This window comes from Anopheles stephensi, chromosome 3, assembly GCF_013141755.1.
Source record: "Anopheles stephensi strain Indian chromosome 3, UCI_ANSTEP_V1.0, whole genome shotgun sequence".
NCBI classification, from domain to species: Eukaryota; Metazoa; Arthropoda; class Insecta; order Diptera; family Culicidae; genus Anopheles; species Anopheles stephensi.
The window spans coordinates 40,449,650-40,471,935 of NC_050203.1; the positions used below are offsets into that span (position 1 = coordinate 40,449,650).

At 46.5% G+C, this 22,286-nt stretch overlaps 3 protein-coding genes across 8 annotated transcripts in view; 1 reads left to right on the forward strand and 2 right to left on the reverse strand.

The window, feature by feature from the left end:
• The window catches only part of LOC118511996 (potassium voltage-gated channel subfamily H member 8), a 58,566-nt gene extending 44,683 nt beyond the window's left edge, over positions 1-13,883 (forward strand). For 4 of the 5 annotated variants that reach the window (XM_036055737.1, XM_036055736.1, XM_036055738.1 and 1 more), the window contains 6 exons: positions 518-613; positions 707-860; positions 941-1,056; positions 1,166-1,479; positions 9,412-9,628; positions 12,760-13,876. In XM_036055737.1, the coding sequence (XP_035911630.1) occupies positions 518-613; positions 707-860; positions 941-1,056; positions 1,166-1,479; positions 9,412-9,628; positions 12,760-13,719 (1,857 nt within the window). In that variant the 3' untranslated portion in view covers positions 13,720-13,876. Of the gene's footprint in view, positions 1-517; positions 614-706; positions 861-940; positions 1,057-1,165; positions 1,480-9,411; positions 9,629-12,759 lie in introns of all 5 variants that reach the window. The other variant, XM_036055735.1, reaches the window with a different exon arrangement.
• LOC118511994 (uncharacterized protein K02A2.6-like) lies at positions 2,715-7,948 on the reverse strand. Of its 2 annotated transcripts, none has more exons than XM_036055729.1 (2): positions 3,892-7,948; positions 2,715-3,717 (listed from the first exon to the last, which is right to left on the reverse strand). In XM_036055729.1, the coding sequence occupies exons 1-2, from the start codon at positions 7,522-7,524 to the stop codon at positions 2,992-2,994; spliced, it is 4,359 nt and encodes a 1,452-aa protein (XP_035911622.1). In that variant the 5' UTR covers positions 7,525-7,948; the 3' UTR covers positions 2,715-2,991. The 2 variants fall into 2 exon arrangements, with proteins under 2 accessions (XP_035911622.1, XP_035911623.1); XM_036055730.1 differs by having other exon boundaries at positions 3,495-3,717; positions 3,804-7,948.
• A 2,280-nt stretch (positions 13,884-16,163) lies between the features above and the next one.
• LOC118512000 (myeloid differentiation primary response protein MyD88) lies at positions 16,164-18,095 on the reverse strand. The gene is made up of 2 exons (XM_036055742.1): positions 17,388-18,095; positions 16,164-17,318 (listed from the first exon to the last, which is right to left on the reverse strand). Exons 1-2 carry the CDS (start codon positions 17,752-17,754, stop codon positions 16,303-16,305), a joined length of 1,383 nt encoding a protein of 460 aa, XP_035911635.1. The 5' UTR covers positions 17,755-18,095; the 3' UTR covers positions 16,164-16,302.
• Positions 18,096-22,286: the final 4,191 nt, after the last annotated feature.

A 22,286-nucleotide genomic window follows, 5' to 3' on the forward strand; every position in this document is an offset into this window, starting at 1 on the left:
ACCAATCTATTAACCACTAAATGCCGGTGGATAGAGAGAGCGCTTTAATTTTGCTACCCAACCTACCAGACCTACCAGAAAACCATTGTGGAAATCTATTTAAACAATACTTTTCATGTTCCCGAAATATTTATCTAATCAACGGTACTGGTGCGGTAATGGCTTCCACCGGATACAGTTCGCTGGAATAGTATGTAGATTAAGGGGATGATTTGGTTGAATAAACAGGACACGGTCGTTGTTCGAATGGGCGCCGGCCAGTAGTACACGGCTAACATTATACACGATTAATAAGAACTCGGGGGCAGACAGTGTACAGTTCCGCTCGCGTGCAATTGGAATGCTGTTTCCGGGAAAACTCGATCCAATGTTCTGTGGGACAGCAAAATAAAATAGGTTCGCATACTTAACAACGCTGCTGGAGGGATCGATCATACAATCAATTAACTTTAATAGACACACGGAGGATTGAAAAAATTGTTTCCTTTTTCCATACTGCACGCCAACCCAATTCTAGATTTTAAAAGAATTTCCCGAGGAGCTGCGAGGAGACATATCAATGCATCTGCACCGTGAAATATTGCAGCTTCCCATATTCGAATCCGCGTCCCAGGTAAGTCGCTCTGTATACATTTTTGTGCGCTCGTTTTATTGTCTTTCTCCCCCATCTGGCCCTGTGGTAAAACCAACTTTTCCCCCTTCTCAGGGCTGCTTAAAGCTGCTCTCTCTACATATCAAAGCGAACTTTTGCGCACCGGGCGAGTATCTGATCCACAAGGGCGATGCACTGAGCTACATCTACTACATATGCAACGGTTCGATGGAGGTCATGCAAAACAATATGGTCGTCGCCATCCTAGGTAAGTGCCGGTACGGCCGGCGATGGTTTTATGCACCCCGAGCTAATTAGCATCCGTGTCCCATTTGGTCGTGTCCCAAGGCAAGGGAGACCTCGTTGGCTGTGATATAAGTATACATCTGCTGCACGGGAACCAGGGCAACTCGGGCAACACCGGGTCGCAGGATGCCATCGTGAAGAGCAGTGGCGATGTAAAGGTAATTTCCATCCATCTCAGCAAATCCCCCAGATGGAGTTCGCTTGCACTCGCAGCAACAACACCAATGATGATACCGGGCTTTTGCGTGTGAATCCACCCTTCCGCAGGCACTCACCTACTGTGATCTGAAAAGCATCCACATGAGTGGGCTGGTGGAGGTGTTGCGCCTGTACCCGGAGTACCAGCAAGAGTTTGCCAACGACATCCAGCACGATCTCACGTACAACCTGCGGGAAGGCTACGAGGCCGAGGAGGAGACGGAAAACAACGGGCCCTGTCTGGCGTTGCCGTCGATCAGCGAGGACGACGAGAACCAGTCGGATGCGGAGACGAGCTCGGCGTCGCCGATGAACACCTCGCTGCAGAAGTCACCGGCACACAATCTGGGCACTAGCCCACGGCACGCGAAACTCGTGCACAGGTAAGCGCGGAAACTTGTCTAAAACAAATAGTGCGCGAAATATCAACAGGTGAGCGCCAAAGTTGGGTTGTTCCCATGCTCGGCAATCGTTATGCACCAACTGGTGAAGTTTGTTTGCTTAAGAAAGTAAATGGAGCATCCTTTCGAGGATTGGCGATGTTTGGCATTGGATGCGTCGTTCAAATCGCACGTTCTCGTCGTATTGCACATTGCACGATGATCCTGATTTGTTCGCTTTCTATAGTTGTTTGCTAGTGTTTTACCTACGGAATTGTGAGATTTTTGCTCATTTCTGACATTCATTTTGAACATTTACATTTTGCAATAATTTAGTTGTATTCATCTCTTTTCGGGATTAACGACCTGTTGGACCATGTCGGCCTTCTAATGGCTTGTTACAGATAGTCGGTACTTGCTACGGAAGAACGGTCCGAAAGCACTCGATCATTGTTCTTGCTGTGTGAAACCCAATAGCCTTATCTACTCGTCCACAGGATTTTTTAGTTCAAACCTTCATTTAGGTGGTGAGATTTTTTACGAAAACTGTCGATAAATGGTGAAAATTTGAAGTTTCGTAAATCCTGATCGTCCAGGCTTTTTCGCATTGATCAGTAGAGTTTTATACCAGAACCTGACATAAGTACGAATGATTCTCCAGCTCCGCTCTCCGTGAAAGGTTCTTTTACAATAGCCAAGCATAATCATGGAGTTGGAGCTGTTGTGGCGTAAATATTTTTCTTTGCTTTCAATGTCCAACTTAAACACATCAATTCTAATCGGTAGACCTGCCCTTTTGTCGATTCGTTCGGTTTAGCAGCTCATAATAAGCAACACCCAGCGGATCCCACCAAGTACACAATATGATCTTCGGCATGTCCTGGCCCTGGTCCTGGTCCTTGTCCTGGCCCTATAGTACAGCACATTTTGGGTTATCATAATGAACCTCTTTCATCCTCAGCATTAATTCAATCGAAAAATCCCTTCTACTTTTATCACTCGAGCAGTTATTATTTTATGTATCGATTATTACGAACAGACGTCGTATTAGCACTAGAGCAGTAGTTCACAAGTGAATAAACGGTGTTTAGTGTCGCTTGGCGTTAGTTCATATGGCAACCAATTTCCCATCTTCAGTATCATTCCTTTTATTTCATAAAACTATAACAAAAGATGAGCTTATTTATTCTTTTATGTTGGTGATATCGGGGGAGACAATGATGCCGGTACGCGGACGATTGCGGTTTACAACAAATTAAAACTTATTTATTACATTACACTTATTACACTTATTACACACGCACACACACACACACGCTAAAACTTCGCTCGTCTAACGCGTCCTGTCTCGGCAGCGGCTGGATCAAGAAAGAGGCCGATCGGTCCCGAAGCCCGAACACGAAGGATGAACCGCATGGCACGTCGATCGCTGTCATCCGTTGACAGGACCGAGTAACGGCGTTACGGTCCGGGCCTCCGCTGCTTGGTCGAGTATACACTCAACACCTCCCCCTTTTAATTCAGCCGATACGCGCTGAACCTACGAGGCAGTCTTCTAGTCCTAGAAGATCGTCGTGGTAGCTGTGTCTGCTGGGTGTTGCTGCTGCCACTAGACGAAGCCGCTCGTTGTACCTCCGGTTGCACGGATGATGCTGGCGATGATGCCGGTGCTCGCTGAACCCCTGTCAGCGCCGGTGCTGCTGAAGATGAGGCTGGCTCCGTTGGCAGCGAAGCGGACGGCGACTGCTGACGAGACGTCAAACTCATCTCATCTAAAAGTAAACTAAGGGGAAATTGGTGCTGATCCATCTCGTTCCGTTCTGATGAGCTAGCGACACGGCGGCGGAGCTGATTCACATGACGCCGAAGTCTTCTCTGGTCGTGCGACACAACCTCGTACATGACGTTGCCAATTCTGCGAGCAATCCTCCCTGCTATCCAATTCCAAGAGTTTGCCCGATACACCTTGGCATACACTAAATCACCAGGCTGGTATTCACGAAAGTCATCCTTCGCTGTAGACTCCGATGCTGCAGGAGGGCGCAATAGATGATGAATTGTCCTGGTCGTTCTTCCAAACATCACTTCGGCTGGTGTGCGCTGGTCCAAAGCAGGATTTGGTGTTGAGCGATACGTGAGAAGAAACAAGTCCAGGGCCTCTTCAAGGGACACGTTCCTCGCCCGTATTTTCTTCAGTGATCGCTTGAAGGTATCCACAAATCGCTCTGCCTGGCCGTTGGACTGTGGATGAAAAGGCGGTGTGCGAACATGGTCGATGCCGTTACACTCACAGAACTCCTTGAAGGCCTCGCTGGAGAACTGGGTACCGTTGTCGCTGACCAATGTAACTGGCGGTCCAAATCTGGCAAATATTCCTCGCAAAATAGATATTGTAGCGAATGAGGTAATACTTGCAGTTTTAATGATTTCCGGCCACTTGGAGTAGGCATCTACCGCAATCAGGAAATAGGCTCCCTCCACAGGTCCAGCGTAATCGATGTGTACGCGGTGCCAAGGCCCAGGTGGCTTCGGCCAACATGATGGTATCTGGGATGGTGGTGATTTCGCCGCAGCCTGGCATGCTTCGCATGAAGCAACTCGATCGGCGATGTCGCTGTCCAATGATGGCCAATACACGAAACTGCGTGCAATCGCCTTCATTCGCTGGATGCCCGGATGCCCTTGATGAAGCTGTCTAAGGCATCTCTGCTGCAAAGCTGCGGGAATCACAATCCTCTCTCCGAAGAGGATACAGTCGCCAACGGTCGTCAGTGCTTCCCTTCTGTTGTGGAATTGGGCCAATTCCGCACCATAACTGACCTTGCCTGGCCAACCCGATTGGACGTAGCGGTACACTTCGCGCAGTAGAGGGTCCTTTTTCGTAGCTGCTGCAACCTCTTCAAAATGAATCGGAAAGACTTTTAGCGAATGTATGGCTACGTGATTTACAGCCTCCTCAAGCTCAATACTCGCGATCATGTACTCCTGCTCCGGTTTCGCGTGCTTGCTGATGAGCCGCGACAGCAGGTCTGCATTGCCGAATTTATCCGTGGGTATGTACTCGATTTCGAAGTCGTATAGCTGCAGCGCTAGAGCGAACCGCTGCAGCCGGTTGGCAGTATACACAGGAATTCCCTTTTTTGATCCAAAGATGCGCAGCAATGGCTTGTGGTCGGTTTGGAGGCGGAAATGCCTGCCATAAAGCATCTTGTGGAATCGGGTTACTGCAAAGATGATAGCCAGTCCTTCGCGGTCAATCTGGCTGTACCCCTCTTCTGCTTTCGTTAGAGCCCGTGACGCGTGCTGCACCACCTTTATTGATCCATCCGGAAACTTGTGGCTAATGGTGGCTCCGAGCCCAACCGATGAGGCGTCTGCGGCTACTATGATTTCAGCCGTAGGGTCATAATGTGTCAGAAGCAGATCAGACTTTAATATTTCCTTGAACTTTCTGAAGGCCTCTCCGCACTGCTTCGTCCATACAAACTGATTGCCATCTTTCAACAAGTTATCCAGGGGGTATCTCAAATTCCGCATGTTAGGCACAAATTTTCCGTAGTAATTAATGGCACCCAAAAACGAGCGGACTTCATTCACATTTGATGGAGCTGGTAGGTTTACAATAGCATCAATTTTCTTTGGATTTGGTCTAAGGCCAGTACGATCAATTATGTGCCCGAGGTACTCTATCTGATGCGTCTTAAAAGCACACTTCTCAGCTTTGATAGTAAACCCAAATTCTTTAATACGCTGAAGCACCTTGTTGAGATTTTCATCGTGCTCTTCTTCAGTTCTTCCCCCGACAACAACGTCGTCCAGATAGCCAGAAGTGTAACACAATCCGGCGAGCATCGCATCCATTATCTGCTGGAACGCGGCTGGCGCAACCTTTAATCCAGGAGGCAGACGATTGTAAAGGTAAAGACCTCGATGCGTGTTGATCGTTAAAAGGGGCCTGTAACGCTCTTCAATCTCAACTTGCAAAAATGCGTCTGACAAATCCACTTTGCTAAAAAATTTGCAATGGGCCAATCTTGCAAAAATATCATCGGGGAGCGGTAACGGATATTCATGCGGACGCAACGCATCGTTCAACCCCGTCGAATAATCGCCGCAGATTCGAATAGCTCCACTGCTTTTGCGTACGACGACTATTGGTGTCGCCCATTCCGAGTAATCAACAGGTGTGATCACATTCATCTGGACCAGGCGATCGAGCTCTTCCTCTACTGTAGCCTGCATTGCGTATGCAACCGGTCGCTTCGGGCGGAACACCGGACGGCAATTATCCTTAAGCTGCAGCTTGATCTGCGCTTTCGTGCAAAGCCCTGTGCCACGAAAAACTTCCGGAAAACGGCTCTGCAATTCCTTGGGAATCTGTGCGGTCGTCGAAACTTTGGCGCAAAACACATCCATTGGAACGGAGCTAAGAGCAAAAAGGTCAATCAAGTCTGCTCCCAGTAACAATAAATCGACTTGAGCCACACGGATGATCGCCGGCTTGGTAGCATTACAAATGGCAACCTCTGCTCTAAACTCGCCAAGTAGCTCCAGCCTCTCATTAGAGGCAGTCTTTGCGCAAACGGTAGGCTGCACCAATGACGGCTTCCCTACTTTCTCCCACGCTGAACGACCTATGACCGATATATCTGAACCCGTATCTAGCTGCAACCGGATGCCAACTCCATTGATGGAAACTTCCACAAACTTGCGACTAGCTCGTACGCTGCACACCGTGACGGTTTTAGCAAATCGCGTTGGGCGATAAAACTTTCGGCCAGCCCGATGCTTCTGCTTGCGGCAGCGCTCCTCCAGATGACCAACTTCACCGCATTCACGACACTTATGGTTAGTATGCGGACAATCCTTCACCCAATGCAAAGCTCCACAGAACCAACAAGGGTTACTTGGTTTTCCCGACCGGTCATCACGATGTATGGGACGCGAGCGCAATCCTTTGCCGCGAAACCCATGATGGCTACGGCGCGCGCCATTTTGAATTGCCAACACTCGCTCCTCTTTTTCTCCAATGATCATCGCATTTTGCTTCTTTAATGCCACCAGACGACTACACTCCGCCGATAATTGCTCGAGGGTGATTTCAGCATGTTCCTCGATACGCGAGAGCAGCTTTACCCGAAAATCTCTATCCGTGTCTTCTTTCAGCCCACATACAAAAATCAGACACTTGAGCTGTTCTTCACCCATGCGGTTCAGCTCAAAATCAACACATGCCCGATTGACTCGACATGCGTAGGCCAAAAAATCCTCAGCTTTCGTTTTGACGATTTGCATGCATTTGTAGCGTTTAGTTAAAAGGGATTCTGCCTTGCCGAAAATGGCCTTCAATTTTTTCACGGTAGCCTCAAATGTTAAATCGCGGGGATTACGGGGTAAAATGTAATTCACGTACCTCTCATGCTCCATTGATCCTAGCTTCCGCATAAGCATTCGTACCTTGGCCGCATCGTCAATCCTGGCTGCATCACTGACGAACAGATCCTCGTAGCGCGAGTACCACGCCTCGAACGTTAGACCGGCTTCAGCCTCGAAGCGGAATTCGGTGATGTTTCTCGCCAGCGAGTCCAGGATTTGCTCCGGATTGGCTGGAGCTGACCGATGCTGCTGCTGCGGTTGCGACGCGATTTCCGATACTAGTGGTTGCTGCTGTGATGCACTTGGCGGATGCACTACTGGTAGCTGCTGCTGCGATGCGTTTGTGGGCAGTGATGCTGGCGGCTGTTGCTCAATTTTTGTCATTAATTGGCGTAGAAGCTGCATTATTTGATACATTGTTGGCTCACCGTTTTGTGACACGCCTGGTAGCGATGGCGGGTGCTGCATCGAAGCGGCTGGAGCGAGCGATGGCGGATGAAGGCTTGTGGGCGCTGATGATAGCGATGGCGAAAAATGTACCGAGGACGCTTGAGATCCCTGCTGCTCGACCGCTGGAGCGTTTGGCGGGAGCGGTTGGCCGTATCCGGGTTGTAGTAACGCAGTACCCGGGGTTTCGAACTGCTGCGAGAGACGGCGCTGCTCTTCCTCCATCGATGAGTCCGTACGACGGCGTTTGCGTGAGGAAGGAATTGTTGCTCTGCGTGTGTATCACTTTTTTTTACCAAATTTCCTCGTCGCCACTTTTATGTTGGTGATATCGGGGGAGACAATGATGCCGGTACGCGGACGATTGCGGTTTACAACAAATTAAAACTTATTTATTACATTACACTTATTACACTTATTACACACGCACACACACACACACGCTAAAACTTCGCTCGTCTAACGCGTCCTGTCTCGGCAGCGGCTGGATCAAGAAAGAGGCCGATCGGTCCCGAAGCCCGAACACGAAGGATGAACCGCATGGCACGTCGATCGCTGTCATCCGTTGACAGGACCGAGTAACGGCGTTACGGTCCGGGCCTCCGCTGCTTGGTCGAGTATACACTCAACATATTCCAACTGTCTTCGATAGTTCGACTAAGGTTTGATACGGATGAGTCATCGAGCAGTACTTCCAGTTCTCTTTCTTCAAACCTCTGTTACATTCTTCGTCTTTAAAAACAATTTAACTGTCTTTCAACCGTGCAAACCACTTCTGACATGTTCGTTCAGCCAGAGCATGGACTTCAAACAAAAGTCAGAAGGCTTTTGGCAGCCGCTTTGTTCATTTAAAAAAAAATTAAGCCAAACCAGTGACTGTTCGCTGATCTATGCGATAGCGGTACCTATCTTCACACGGCATAACCGAGGTCCAAATCCCATCCTGACCGCCTCTCCGTAAGCAGGACTTGCTACCGTCCTGCGGGTAAAAGCAATTCAAGGAAAGTCAGAAAATGTGGCAGGTCTAACGATAGAAGCAGTAGTCAGTCTCGTAAGGCCCAGTAGATAAGGACCTCGTATAAGCCACTTGCATAAGGGGCCACGTATAAGGTGCTTTGTCCCAGTGACTTAGTGCCTTATTGAGACCATCGCCAAAATGTAAATGAATAAAATAGGGTTTGTTAGCAATTATTCAGTAGGCAAGACGTGAAAGGCCCTTTAAGTAGAATAAATATCCCATCCAATTAAGATCGCAGAACCTCGCGGAAAATTATGTTCCTAGTCCAGGAATAATGCTTTTTCTTTCTGGTGCTCAAATTTTCTTTGCAAACGGAATTTTACATGCATCTGGAACAAACAATTTCGATTCGAACGTTTTAAGAGAATTTTGTTGTGATCAACGTTGCCATTTAATGTCTCACGGTTTTACGTTTTCAGTAGTATTTTGGGTCACATGAAAATCATTACCAATCCCATTATCGATCATTAATCATTAGCGAGCACAATGCTGTATGCAAGAAGACTCGCTTCTCAAGTTACCTGTCTAATGATTTTTTATAGACATTGTCATTAGGGTGAAAATCTCCAGGATGTTCAGAACCACTTTTGAATCATCTTGTCATTAAAAATACTGTCGAAGAATACTTATAAAATCAATTGAAAAGTGTTGCTGGACACAAATCAACTTCGCAATTTAACAAAAATGGACTCGGGCAGTTTCCCATACATAATATCCGCACATCTGACAGCAACGAAAACTATCCCAAAGATTAATTGGTTTAACATCGTTTTATATTTTCTTAAATAATTTCACATAAATCCACAATTTAGTTAGTCTAACTCTTCCATTATCAACCGGAACTCAACCGGTCGGCATTAGCATTGCTAATAGATTTGAATTAAATTTATAGAATTCTAAACAGCAGGCAGCTGATGAGCATACAGCCCGTGCTCACGGTGCTACGCGACCAGCCTGCCGTTGTCTGATTCAAGCGCATCGCATAATTCATTCATAAACCCGCCCGATTGAAGCATTAGCAGTGGGCAGGAATGCAAGAATATTATTAATTTAGTTCCTTCCTTCCTTGTTCTTCTCGTTTCACTGCACAACAGTCGCAACCGATCGTTAGTGGCGCTGCGAGAGCGGGTCGAGCGGCAGCGGTCCGTGCAGACGGCTAGCCAGGCGGCGAACGTCGAGCAGACCAACGGCTCCTTCGAGGGACTCAACCTGGAGGTGGCGAAGGAGAAGGAGAAGGGACGCATGTCCGTGGAGCGGTTGGACAATCAGGTTACCACACTGCACAACGACGTTGCGGCGCTTAGCATGGAGGTAAGGTTTATGGAGAGGTGGTGAAGCTGCTGGTGGTGGCGCATGGTTTGCGGCAAGTTTCTCATTAGCTGGGCTCCTTCGCAGTGGATTTGCGCAGTGGTTACGGATTACGGTATGCTGTCGATAGGATGTTTAGCAACAGTAGCTGGCAAGTGGTTTTTAGGGGATATCGGAATACTTTCACAGAACAGAGTTGCCTTCAATCGCTTGATCCTGTACTGTACGATAAGTACATAACGACATGGCAGATGATTCGGTAAACTGCTTGAAGCGAGTACTTAGTAATTCGTGGGTTCTATGAATTGCATAGATTAATCTTTGAAGACCTTGAAAGTCTACAAGGACCAATGATGGACAGACAAGATGGATTCACGTGGCAATGAATTGAACATCATTCCTCTTGACATGCGTCACTGCTACCGAGTGTGAGAATATTTAATGTTGTGAATTGTGGGATATAAAGCAGGATGGAAGGCGTACCAGGATGATCGTATATGACAGACATGTGAAACGGATGGCCCTCGATTCTTTTCAATTGGCCCAGACTATGGTAGACATCGCCGTTAAGTTTTGCAGCCATTTTGGCTATAGTTGCCTAGCCAAGGTAGACTTTTTTTTTCTTTTGGGGTTCAGTGCCAGACAAGGTAGTGGCTCCAATCTCCAGTCACGACAGGAACGGGTGTACATTTATTTATTCTATTTATTTTCTTATACAGTCGTCTCTCGAGGTTGTGGACCGTCCGGGTTTGCAAGGCCCAGACGTCTGAACAATCGACGGACGCTCTTCGCCGTAGGTCATCTCCACTAGTTGGTACCCAGTGGAGAGCCCCGACTACACTGTTGGGTGACTTGCTCAAGGTTATGGTTCCCAACAGTGCCCTTCAACTTGCCCTATGTACAGGGTTTAATAGCTGAGTTACTCAGTCCACTGACTCGGTGTCTCGCCTCCTCCTCTCGACTCTCCAGTCGTTCTCCAGTTCGCTGGTGATTGCTTTGACACCACAGCACACCGCATTCCAGATACTCGCATCGGAGCACATTCTTCTGGTAATGCTACCAACTGAAATGGACTCAGCACAAGCTCGGTCCATCGCCGCCCGTTCTCTTGCAAATCGGGGACAATTGAACACAACGTGTTCCGCACTTTCTGGCTTTCAGGCAAACCGGACACTCCGCCGACTCGGCAAGCCGAAGTCGATGAAGATGTTCCCGGAAATACCCATGCCCCGTCAGAAATTGTGTGAGGTAAAAGTTTACCTCCCCGTGCTTGCGATTTATCCATCACTGGACGTTTGGGATTAGACGATGTGCCCATCGCCCGTGCTGCGCACTATCCCAGTGACTCTGCTACGCTTCAAGAGTTGTGGCTCTTCTTGAGCCTTTAAGCTGGCCAGGCTTAAAGACTCGCCCACCTCTAACTTGCGAGAGTAAATCCTCGCATCCTTCCGGAGTGTAAGGCATATCGGTACCTCGTACTTCACGAACTACACACCCAGGTGGTAGAGTGCCTGTATGCGGACTCCAAGTAGGTTCGGCCTCTAGTCCAATCAGATGCACCATACCTGAGCAAGGACGATGCCACGCATGATAGAAGCCTGCGCTTGCCTGCGCCGGGTCCTCTTCTATTAGCCAACATGTGTCACCACTTTACCATCGCTTGGCTTGCTTTCGCCGAGCAGTGATCGACATGAGTATTAAATCTCAGCCGATCATCGAGCGCAGATGATCTTATCGCCGCACACTATCCTCGCCGATCGAGGATTCTTGTGAGCCGAGAGCAGGATAAATTTTGTCTCATGGTGTGCCATGCCGTACCTTCGGTCGCACATCCACCGCCAAATCCTCTCAATCGTCTAGTTGGCTCGTACTTCTACGTGCAACTCGGTCTCTCCTTCCACAAGGAGGACCAAGTCGTCGGCAAAGCCGATTATGCTACTTCCAATGGGTAAATCCAAGGTAAGTAGCCCATTGTACAGCACGTTGCAGAGTCGTTCCAGGCCGAGGATAGATCCCTGTGGTACTCTTGCCGACACTCTACGTGATAGCAAGCCATCTATCGTGTCTAACAGGAGCACCCTATCCTCGAAATAACTCTTTAAGAGTTTACCCAAATATGCCGGCACTTCCATGCTGGCCAATTTAATCCCACTTCCATGGTAATTAGTCGCAAATTAATGATGCTTCGAAAACCAACATTGCACAAGCCATCAATACAGGGTTTACACAGCCAATCGCTCATCGTAAAGTGCGTAAACGTCTTCACAAATTCACTTGATTTTAGTCCCTAGCTGGATAGTCATTCCCGCGTACGGGGAGATGGTCTGGATGAGATTTGATCCCCGGTCCTACCGTAGAATGTCTCCAACGGGGACTCCTTCAACCTAGGCAGCCGCCTACTTCGCCTACTGTCAGATCCGTCTCGGTCACCGGTCCGCCCCTAACAAGGAGAACGCCTAGGTCCCATATCCCATATGAATGATTTACACTATTGAATTGCTCATGCAATTATTGAGAAAGAAAAAGGGGTTATGTACACCGAACCAATTGGCTAATTCGAACTCGAGTATTTTCATTCATCATCCATTTCCCGGGAACAGTCATCGTATTCGAATAAGAAATTTGCTATCCTGCTAACATAAAGTGATATGTTTCATTTAAATGAGAAGGGCTTTCAAAACTTGATATCCATACGTTTTTGTAGAAATTAAGAATAAATACTTAAAATGACTTGCACACGTCACTACGCTTCGCAAGAAGTACAAGATATGAAGCAAGCTACCATCACATGTGTAAATGATTAATAAATTTGAATGTTTTTGCGAAGGAACTAGCGGATAAGCGGTGTTCAGCTTTATCTCCATTCCATATCGCTTCATGCGCCAGAATGATGTGCTGGATTGCGGGTTTTTGATAGTGTCCATAAACGCTGACAGAAAAGGGCATTCATTTTTAATACACGCGCTCAGTGAACGTCCAACGTCCATCAACCATGTGCAAGTGATAAATTTGAAATAAACTTCCAGCACCGCAAACATGACCGACCAATCATCCTCAACAAACACTTTAATTGATCGCATCTCTCTCTCTCTCTCTCTCTCTCTCTCTCTCTCCCTTTTTTCACGTTGTCCAAGGTTCGCAATGCTATACACGCGCTGCAGGAAATGACGTACAACACCATGAACTCCCAGCTGGATCTGGGTCACTTTCAGCCTGCCCGTTCGATACCGAACCTACAGAATGGAGCGGTTGGCATATTGCGCGACAGCGATCACGTGCTGATGGCGCGCAGCAGCTCCCATCCGCCCGAGATGTGGTGCCGCGAGATGAACGTCTTTGCCGAAACCGGCGGCATGGCCAGCCCGAACGGGACGGAGGTGCTGTCCGAGGCGATGTACCGCCGCAAATCGATCCTGTCCCAAAAGTACTCGGAAGAGATGTCCAGCTCGACGCAAACCGAAAACATGATCGATTTCGACACGCTGGAAAAGGTTGTCCTTGCCCATCCGCATCTCGTGCTGAAGATCCTCGGCGTGGAGGCCGTCTTTGGCAAGGAGAGTGATCATCTGGTAAAGTCGTACCCGCTGAACACCATCTCGGAGGTGGCCAGCTCGGGGGAAACTATCTCGTCGCGGGTACAGGACACCGGGAACTACAAACCCCCCTATCTCAACACCAACATTATAAGCAATCCGCCGGAACATCCGCACGAGCTGTACGAGCATCATCACCATCCCGGGCTCCTCGATGCCTACCAGGACGGTGGCTTCTATCCGTCCGGCGCGACGGAGGGCCACTGTGACAACATATCTCGCGTAACACCACCACCAGCACCACCGTCGCTGCCGGCACCATCGTCCAACTCGGAGGACGATGGTGGTGGTGGCGGTGGTGGTGGCGGCGGCCCGGTGCCGGACACGGACTGCATTCTGATAGACGAAAACGTGAACGTACTGAAGCAATCTGCTATGAATCATATCTTCCGCAAACAGGACCGCGTACCACCGAATTATCGCTTTTCCGCCGGCGATGCCGACCACCTGGAGAAGGGACTGCAGAATCTGGCGTCGTCCCGTTCGCTCGGTGGCAGTTGAAGTGCTTCCGCTGGCGGGGCCCTAGTAGCGACCACTTGATGAATGTCTCTGTAGTGATGGAACTGTTCTTTTTCCGTTTTACAGCGCTATTGTGTTGCATACCTTTTAAAGCTAGTGAGAAAGATTAATAAAATGAGACATATTTTAACGGCTAGTATGCAGAACTGGAGCGTTCGAGGGGTTTGCTTTTTGTGTTTGTTCTTTCGAGGTCGAGGTCGAAGTAAGAATGAAGGACGGCAAATCTCAGCTTTCATCAAATGAGTCGAAGGTAATGTTACAAATTATTTATAAAATCTTTCCGTAGTCTTCTACAGAGCTTAACATAATCATATCAACACTTGTTGGCTTTACAGGAATACAAAAACTAAAATGGAGATTAAAAGTAAGTAATAAATTACGATCGTGAAGAGCTTCAATCGCCTCTTCTCCAGTCAATGTTGAATGAAGAATCCTATTCGAACATTAGTCATGTTTATTTATTTATTTATATTTTTAGGATTACGGCTTGACGCCGTATTGTCAACACCGCATGTGTTGACTTTTACAAATTCACAAGAAATTAACAAGGCATTTCCTCCCTGTTATTTGCCTTATCCCGGGCATGCTCGGTTGTGAGTGTGTGGTGGTTGCAGGGTGTGTATCCAGATTGTTGATGTAGATCAAAGGGATGTTAATTATCTGGATCTGGTTCTAGTCATGTCTGAGTACAGTTAAAATTAATTCAATTTTCAAAAGCCATGACTCGTCAGCAAGTCTTCAATAAAATATTTTTTTTTTAGCGCTTAAGATCGCACATGCGCCTATTTCTTTCTACAATGAACATTTTCAATATATTTTTATTTTTGGTACGAAGTTTTTGGACGGTTTCCCATCCACCGTTCTTTTTATAATGAAAATCATACAATTATTCTTGCATAAACACAATAAATCATTTAGAAAGAAACGTTTGCTTGAAGTATAATAAGAAGTCGTATTTTATTGCCCTACGAAAGAATATAATAAAGTATTAAATAAAGAAAAAACAGGCATGCAATCGAGTTTGAAGCGGTCCGGTGATGATAGATCGAACGCTATCGCTCGACGACGGCGGATCCAGTAACGGCGAACCCCTGACAGGGATCCTGGGTCTCACTGGGTTGGTTGAGTATCCACTCGCAACAAGAACAATCCCAGTTTGATTAAAGAAAGAATAAAAAAAACTTATAATTTAGACGCATGGAAGACCCTGCGAAAATCCTATTTGAATTACAGAATACTTAATAATAAAAATAAGTTTTGGAAAATGTTTTGTTGAATAAAACATTTTTTTCATAATATTCTCAAACTAATGGTTATGTATTCTAACAACTGAGATCGGCTACTTGTGATGAGAATATTTAGTTTTTTTTTCGGAACGGAACAGAACCAGTTTCTTTAAGGAACGGAATGAAGCTAGTAGGTTCTTTGAACCTACTGAAACAGGAACTAACATTGAGAGGCAGGATGAATCTTCCGTGCATTAAATATTAGTCAGTAGACTACAATATCGTGGGACAAGGTCACCCGTTTTCCTAAAGACGGGAAGCTAACAGTACCGCAGTTTATGAAAGAAAACTATACCGTTAACACTTGCGTAGCTAATCAAAGTGTTTTTATGTATGAAGCAACTGTGAAGAGGGAACAATTATTGAGAATGCATTGTATTAATCTTCTCATTCACAACGAAATATAGGTGCTTAAAACCTATGATGTGATTTTATGTAAACCTAGATTCGAGAATTTCTTTGATAAAAACGTAAAGAACCTAGCAGGTTCGGAACGAAATTGTCATCACTAACGGCTGCATTTCACATTCCAATTTGTTTGTTCCCAGTGCAAAACGTAAACACAAAAACGAAACAGAAGAAAGGAACACTAGTGATGGGTCATACGACTTTTCTCAAGAATTGACCCGGAGTCAAGTTCGTTCCTATAGGAATCGCGTTCGACCCGTGGATGAAACGAGTTCTGGTGGAGCCGTGGGTGCAACGAGTCCGAGTCAATCCGGCCTCATTGCACCCACCGGTCGACCCAAACTCGTTGGAATTAGGAGTACGACCAGTTCCAGGTTCGGGTCGACCCACCCATCACTAGTAGAAACACTCTCCTATGCACGAGTGTAGGAAATGGAAGGTAAAGCTCTTGGGATTCCGGATGAGTAACGATTGGGATAGCCCGATTCATTCATTGATTAATGTAGATGAGTTCATTGAGTATGCTCAAGTGGAAATCACAACACGCGCATTGCTATTTCATAGAAGTTTACCATCTTTCAAAACCAAATTCAATCAATTCATTTGATGAACTTTAATTGAAATCTTAGCAATACAACGGATAGTCCCGGTGGAAACTCAGATTTTACTCGTTCTCATTCGGAATTGTTTATTTTTAATTACAGATGAATGTTTTCAAGAACAATAGTTTTCTTCAATTTTTCTTAAGCAAATGTTAAAATATTTATTCTCTTTGTTAAACAAAACTAGCCTAAAGTTGGTAAACAGAATACATATAACATACCCGTTATAACTGTGTCACGCAGTTAAAAGTTAAAGGCACGCATCGGCATCACACAGCGGTCGCCACTTTCCGGCTGCTCGGTTTATACCATTTCTTCTTCGTTTTTACTGGCTTGTCCGGCTGGTTCAGCGGACACTCGGCCGGTGCGGACGAACCACCGACACCCACTGGTTGTTTCTTATCACGCCGGATCAATGCCAATGGCGATGAACTGGTTTTCTTCGGACTGGATGACGGTACAGCATCGCTGACGCTGTTGAGCGTAGTGGTGCTCCCATTAAGCTTATCCTTCTTGTGGCTAAAGCTTGAAAACAGGTCCCAAAAGGAGTGTGACTTTTTCAAGCTGCCCGACCGACTTTCCTGGTCCATCGCACTGGGCATCTTAACGACCAACGTGGGCTCCTCCACGACCACCTTTGGTATTGGGCGGGGTGCAGAAGGAACGACGGTTTTACCCTCGGGCTGAGCTTTCTGTTCCGGTCGCGTCTCTTTGACGCTCACCTCCATTCCGACCTTGCGTGGTGTGTCACGTATCGAGTCGGCAAGCTTGTCCCAAAAGTTGTACAAATTTTGTGATCGCTGATAGTCCAACCGGCACGTGTAGCGCAGATGGGGCGGCAGTTCGCATCGATCGTACACGCACGGTATGACCTTGCGTTCCTTCTTCTCGATCTGCAGTGCCTGGGCAAACGTGACGGTGAAATCGTTCAGGGGACTCTCGAGGAACGCCTTCGAAATGATCACCACCACCCGGCGGCAGCGTTCGGAAATGAGGCGCGAAATGACTTCATGTTCAAAGTTGCTTCCGCCCAGAATGTCACGATCCTTCAGACACAGTTGCATACCTCGTGCTTCGAGCCGCTCTACCATTTTCGAGGCAAATTCGATGTCCGCATCGGCGTACAGAATGAACGCATCGTACTGCTGCTTGTGGTCGGCAGTGTCATCCTTCGTAATAATGTCACTGTCCGCCGATCCTACGCTCGACACTTTCTCGTCCGATTCGTTCACTTTCTTGCCTATCCGTTTCTGTTCACGGATGAGAAATTGCTCAGCGTCTTGCTCTGAAAAACAAACACGGTCGTTGTTTATTCAACTGCGGTGGTCGTTTAATTAGCACAGCGAACACTTACCAAACATTTTAGACGTATCGTCCAGGATGTCCCACCGATCGATGCATCCGAGCACGGTCTGCAGTTCGGCAAGGTTGGCCTCCCGCTTGCACTGGTGGTCCTCGCTCTGCCACAGTTCCAGCAGACGACGCGTTGGGTTCGCGTTGGTCGACACGAGCGGCAGATAGTTTTTGGGAATGCCGACCACATCGAACACGCCACGCCAATCGCGAAAGTAGCCATCCTCGGAAGTAAAAATTCGCTTGTGATTCAGCAGCTCGGCCAATAAATCCCACGTCCGGGAACTTAATGCCTTCAGCGGAACCACTGCCAGGTCGATCCGGTTCCTCACGCTGACCTCGGTCGGTTTCACGGGATTGTCCAGCATTGTGTACAGGCAGGAAATATTATATCACACAGCGCAATTGCACGTCCAGTATCACACACACGCACAGCTCAACAGCGATGCTTGTTAATCTGCGCGTAAAGTTATCTAAAAAATCTTATCACACAAAAGTTTCGGAATGTAAACAAGCACTATCATTGTTATTGGTGGTGCTGCTGTAGTGCCGAGGTGAAATGAAGCAGCACCAACGGTGGTACACACCAACGGTCATAAGCAATGAAACGGTCATGAAATATTCTTTATTCGTAACGGAGGTTAACAAAAGATAAATCGGAAACTTGTGATAAATCTCTAATTTTAACGAAACTTCCATTAAAATATAGCAAAACAAGAGGAAAAGTAAAAGCAAAATAAAAAGCATCAATCATTTGACATTGGAGTATAAACGCAGCTTAAGACAACAGTGGTGTATATATAAATTTGTACAAAATAAAAAACAGGTGTAAATTAGTGGGATTTTTCATTTCCAAAATCCAATAAGAATTTGTTTGATTTCTTTTGGTTGGTTCGGTGAAGCGTTGAAGGCATTTGTTGGATTTTTTTCGTCATAAAAAAAAACAAAAACAACTCCATTTCTGCACTATGGTTTCAAACGGAATATAATCCTGGACATATTTTAAATGTTTTTTTTTTCCTATATTTACCCATTAATTTTTGATTTGAGTTTTTCAACCGTCTATCAAGTAGTCTAGCAGAAACCGTCTATTAAAATGAACTTAATTATTTTATTCGGGATTATTAACACCCTAGTGCTAAGATTAATCGTTCCGGTAATTTGCATGGATTTCTAAAATATCTCTATATGGGTTTATCAAAATGATAAATTAAAATTATCGTAGGAGGGAACAACTTTGTTCGGGAAATTTTGTGAAAAAAAAAACTACGGAGCTGCCACGGGCCTAACGTGTGAATAGCGCTCGGATACCGGTACATTCTAGCAACCACGCAGCATCGCTACCTTTATAGGATACCACGGTATACATCGGTCAGTCTGGGAACTGGTTTTACATCTTCTTCTTCCTTGGCACTACAACCTTGTAAGGTCTCGGCCTGCCATTTCTGACCTTTTGTGACTTAGTTTTATCCATAGAAAAGAAGTCAGCTCTGCGTGCGGGTAGGCCGTCTGGATGGGATTTGAACCCCGGTCTTGCCGTTTGAATACCGGCGCCACTGTCGCCCCTGCCACCGGACCGCCCGTGGTTTTTCAATACTATGACATATTATTCCATCTGCTTCTTCATTCTACAACCTCGGGAGGTCATTCGATAGCAAGACATTCGTGCAGGTACGGACATGATGCCGCTTCGGTAATCGGCACGCTCTTGGCCACTAGGTTCGGTATAGTGTTTGTTCCGAAACGATTCAATTGCTAGTCGTCGCTGGGAACCTTAATGTTCTTAACGGTCGACTCAACGCCCGAAGCTAAGATTGAGTTTAAGAGAGGCATGCTTAAAAGCGACAGGAGAGAGAAAGAAAAGGATCTTTTGAATCACAAGATAGGAGAGAGAAAGGACAGAAGTTTTTTAAACGCGCCACGCAAACGACTTAAATTATAAAACACTGAAATATAAAACGTAATACGTCTAACTGTTAAGATATATTGTTATAAGAAGCTGTTCTGGACGGTGATCGAAAGAAAGGCGACTGCAGTGTTCGTTAGACTATCAACTGATTTACCTTAACTGAAGTTCGTCTTAGATTTGAAGCGGTCGGATGCTCTATTTGGTAGCGTTGGCAGATGCCTGATGGAACTAATGTCAAACCCCATTCAGGATACATTATCCAGCTACTGGTATAATCAAGCCAGTAAAGCCTGATTTGACAGGCTAATACTTCTAGAAGTTAAAGTGATAAAAAGGTAGAAGAACAACTCCGTCTAATGTGGACAAAAAAAGAAGAATGTGCTTCGAATGGTGTGTGGGGTTTTGAAACAACACTAGGAAACTTATTAGTGTTAAGCAACCAGTGCAAAACTGCAACAAAATTTAATATTTCAACATTATTTATTGTAACTAATTAATATGTTGTGAATGTTAATGAAAAATAATTTCAGCTTCTTTGATGTAATCTTAAAAGAAAGAGATATGTTTTTTAGTAAAAATAGTTACAATATAAACTGAATGAAAAACTTTAGGATTGAAAAGGGCAAAGTTTCAAAAATAATAGCTAAAGATCCGATATATTTATTCATATCCCAAAGAAGTTACCAGCAACTATGGCTTTAAGAGTTTTTTATTTTTGTAATATACTAGGCGCCTCCAGAAATAATTGTCAATAATGTCAAGTATGCACAACGGCGGAGAACTGGGTTGGCTTGTTCACATAAACTTTAAGTTATAACATTTCATTTGATTGGGATCCTGCAGTGTTTAACCTGATTTCGGTAGGAAGGTTGCTGTTTTTTTTTCAACAGACTTAGAAAAACGACTTTGAGGTACTGATCAAAGTGTATATCAACTGATACCGTAGCATTTGCAATTTTATCTGCTATAAGAGCTTAAGGGTGAGTCGAGGTTAAAAGAAATCTAAAGTAACCGTTCGGTATAAGGTTCGTCGTCTGATTCACTGCATTTGAGAGGATTTCAAGCTAGAAGTAATTGTCATCATTTTTAAATCATAGAGCCACCCACGACCATCCCTTGGGTACTGCCAGGCTTTTACTGACTAAATCCTCCATGAACCTTCGCCTAGCATTTCCAGGTTACCGTCTAGGGTATTACTTCAGAAATGAGAGGTATAGACGCTTTCCGAAGGAAGCGTCTCGATGCCGCGCTATGACTACTTGGTTAGGGTAGTCTGGCGTGTTAGCTTCATTGCTACCGCTGGGTGTTGCAATAGCTAATGAGACTCTTCCAGCGTCCCGACGGCACGCTCCTACATAGGGGTACTACCGCTACAGTATGAAGCCGACGGTAATGACACGGTTCCTCCGGCTGACGTCTGGTTGAACACCTGGAACACCAGTCTCAACACAAACACCTCATCTTTCATGATTCGTATACGTCTTTGTCGCAAGCAAGCGAACGTTATAGCAAGCGAATGAGATCGTTGCCTCAACCAGTTCATCGCCAGTAGTGTGCTACGCCCCGCTGTTAGATATTGATGCACATCATCCTGCGCTTGAGATGGACCTCTCGGTATCCTGTTTGAACTCAACTGCTCATGCGCCAACACCTCGACTCGACTACGCGCGGACTAAGTATAACAGACTTTTACCGATGATTTCCTCTTTTGCTGCTGACTTCGAGTGCTCAAATTTCGGGTCTCTTCACCTCGCTGTTGACGAATTCACACGGTTTTTGTCACATGCGCTAAACGAATGTACGCCGCTTAAGCGCCCTAAACGAGGTCCTCCCTGGAGCGACGGTACACTGCGTAGGCTTAGAACAGCCAAGGCTGCTGCCTATCGTGAATATCGTGCGCGTAGATGTCAACAGTCTGTGATATCTTTGCCTCGCGTTTCGCCGACACCTTTCTTCTGGAAGTGAGTGAGGCGGAGCAAATTGTTGATGCACTATCACACACACCACGTGATGCCATGACTCCTCGCTTGCCGATCTTTGATGAGTCTTCAATACTAAAAGCTATTGACCGTCTCAAGCCATCGTTTGTCCCGGGACCGGACGCGATTCCGCCTTCCATCCTGAAGCGAAGTGGTGCACCAGTGCACAAAAAGGGAGACAAATCCAGCGCCTGTAATTAACGCCGCATCACATCGCTTTGCGCCTGCGCTAAGGTTTTCGAGCTTGTTGTGTACGAGCCTCTTCTCGCTGCTGCCTCGAATTATCTCAGCACTACTCAACACGGATTCGTCCCCAAGCGCTCAACCACCACAAACTTGGTTGAATTTGTCAGCCAATGCCACAGGACCATCGACTCCGGCTCCCAAGTGGACACGATATTTTCGGACATCAAAGCTGCCATTGATAGTGTCCCGCATTCCTTGCTACTCGCCAAGCTCCAGGTGTTGGGTACGCCCGTCCAAATGCTAACTTGGATGCGTTCGTATCTCGCCGGCCGATCGTACCGCGTGAAAATGGGACCCCATTTGTCGCGTTGTATTCCTGCTTCTTCAGGGGTGCCTCAAGAGAGCAACCTCGGATCGCTGCTGTTCGTCATTTTCATCAGTGACGTAACTAGGTGCTCCCCGCTGGAAGCCACCTACTGTTTGCTGATGATGCGAATTCTATTCCTGTCGATCCAAGACCGGTCCGACCAACTCCGCCTTCAAGCAACATTCCAATCCTGTTTTTCATTCCAATCCTGTTGTTCAGAGAATGGTCTTGAATTGTGTGTTGAGAATTGTGTTGTCGTAACGTTGACGAGAAGGCGTTGTCCTCTGGCGTAAGACTACACATTAAACGGTTCTGCAAAAGCTGTGTTAGGGATTTAGCAGTACTCCTCGATGAGAAGCTGAGCTTCCACGAACAGCTCGAACACGTCGTCACCAAGGGCAACCAGCTGATAGGCTTGCTTAAGCAACTTACTCGCGACTTCACGGACCCGGTCTCCAT